The sequence below is a fragment of the Protobothrops mucrosquamatus genome, unplaced genomic scaffold, assembly GCF_001527695.2.
Source record: "Protobothrops mucrosquamatus isolate PMUCROS unplaced genomic scaffold, P.Mucros_1.0 scaffold5590, whole genome shotgun sequence".
NCBI lineage: Eukaryota > Metazoa > Chordata > Lepidosauria > Squamata > Viperidae > Protobothrops > Protobothrops mucrosquamatus.
Window position 1 is genome coordinate 5076 of NW_015391445.1, and position 2337 is coordinate 7412.

General features: G+C 37.3%; 1 protein-coding gene across 1 annotated transcript in view; it reads right to left on the reverse strand.

Moving 5' to 3' along the window:
* LOC107299848 (sodium/bile acid cotransporter 4-like) overlaps positions 1-2337 on the reverse strand; it is a gene marked incomplete at its 5' end in the record, with an annotated part of 32996 nt that overhangs the window by 3599 nt on the left and 27060 nt on the right. Inside the window, one exon of the mRNA XM_015829191.1 lies at positions 986-1040. Coding sequence (XP_015684677.1) covers positions 986-1040 — 55 coding nt within the window. The remainder of the gene's footprint in view (positions 1-985; positions 1041-2337) is intronic.

Sequence of the window (2337 nt, forward strand, 5' to 3'; positions counted from 1 at the left end):
TTTTTATTCTGGAAGCAGTGGGCCACTGTCAAGAATTAGTAATCTTTGATAACTGTATTTATGGAGTCCCCTTTTAATTTAGAGACAATCACCTCATTTGAGGGTAGGAATTTCATAACTTCTTAATATAACATAGTTGATGTTTCCTATTTTTCTTTCCTAAATTTTTTAATTTCATTAAATTACTCCAAATTCTAATATTGAGTTAGAAAATACTTCATGTTCCTCCTTGTCCTCATTTCTAGGTTTAAAAGACACTCCTTGTGGTAAAGAAGATGTTTTAGCCTTGGCGTAATTTATTTGCCCCTTTCTGCCCTTTTTCCAGCTCTACCCTTTTAAAATGGCACAGGTACACAGTTGCCCTAGAAAAATCTAAAAAGTCATATTAGAATGTCAGAATTATTTACAGTCCTTTTTCTAATGATTCCTAACATGGAATTTGCTTGTCATGCACTATGTTTTGCATAGTTCTAGATTGCTTCTCTCCTTGATCAGTTTCCACCCATTGCTTCTCGTCCTGCCTTCAGGCACCTTGGAGAATAGCTTGACTCCCTCTTCTTTGGGGCAGCCCCTGAGATACTGGAAGACTGCTATCATGTCCCCCCTCGTCCTTCTCTTCATTAAACTAGACAGACCCAATTCCAGCAGCCATTCCTTATATGCTTTAGCCTCCAGTCCCCTGATCATCTTTGTTGCTCTTCTCTGCACTCTTTCTAGAGTCTCAGCATCTTAGATAAGACTGGGAAGAGGAACAATTTCCCTCCCAAAGGATGCCATTCTCACTTGTAATATTCTAATATATTCCAATATCCGGATCTACATTACATTTTGCTCTCCTGTACGTTAATCCAAAGAAGTATCTGTTCAAACCTCAGCCAGGCTATAAATAGGACATTATTGTCCTCATGTTTCTCAGCAACCTCTAACTAATGAGATAAAGTTAATTATACAACCTTTCATGCCCTCAATGAATCTGGATGCTTGCTGGCACAATTCAAATTTTTGTCCCTGATTAATGCTCCGTAATTAGCGTGACATTCCTCTTGAACAAAGAACAGCAGGAAATGTCAGGCTAAATGCATTAAATGCAGGCAAAGCGTCCAAATTCTACTCTGGTTTCCCACAAGTGTCTATGAGATAAGCGTGAGTCAGATCTAGAGGAAGGGCATCGAATCCAGTTAGAAGGGAGGGGGGGGGAAAGCAAAAGGTATGGAATTTGTTTATTATTGAGGTTTTTTTGTTTAATTTTCTGAGTTTGAAAGTATTTTAAAGTTAAAAGGATTGTTAACTGGTAAGTAGAAGCTATTTTTTTGTGGGGGATGACATAAACAGAAATAATCAGAAACCATCATTACTGGATTCATTAGCTTTTAAAAATGGCTGTTTGCTAGGAATCAATTCCAAATTCCTTATTGTCCCTTCCTATTTCTCTACACATCGTCCTGAAAATAAGTTAAGATTGCCAGGAATACCTTTAACCATGTTATGGTGGACTACTTCCGTGGTCTTAAGAACGAAGCTCAAGAACTGGCAGTTGGGATTATAATTTCCATCCACCCTTTGGATTCATATTAAAAGATTTGGGAAGAAACTGAAAGATGCAGCAAATGATGTGCTCACAGCTAAATAAATTGCATTAACAAGAGACATTTGGTTTCTGGAAGCACGATCTGCACTTTCTGAATGGATAACTCCAGGATCAAGATGAGTTATAAGGACTGGGAAGAGTTTTAAGTTTTGTCAAAGCATGGCAAACATGATTTCAAAATCATTAAAATGAGATCCTGTCACGGGCTGGAGGTTAAACCGCTGAAGTAAAGATTTCAGATGTCCATTATTTAGGAGGAGAAGAGTGGCTGTACTGGAACCTGTTACTTTTTAATGGAAAAATTAAGTTTATTGCCTTTGTTTTCTTTTCACAAGGTCCCTTGAGAATAAATTATAGATCCATAAGGCTTGAAGGGACCATGAGGGCCTTCTAATCGAACCCTCTGCCCAAGGCAGGAGTCCTTATACCACCCCAGACAAATGGCTGTCCAATCTTTTTCTTGAAAACTTCCAGTGCTGGAGCACCCACAACTTCTGGAGGAAATTTGTTCCATTGATTAATTCTTCTCACTGTCAGGAAAGTTCTCCTTAATTCCAGACTGGATCTCTCTTTCATGAGTTTCCACCCATTCATTCTTCTCTTGGCCTCAGGTGAGAAATAAGTAATATAATAAAATAAAATATAATAAAATAATAAATAAATAACAAATAAGAATAAATAAAGAGAAATAAATAAGATGAACTTTTAAGTCTGGATAGAGGAAAGGAAAACAGGAAATCATTTTAACA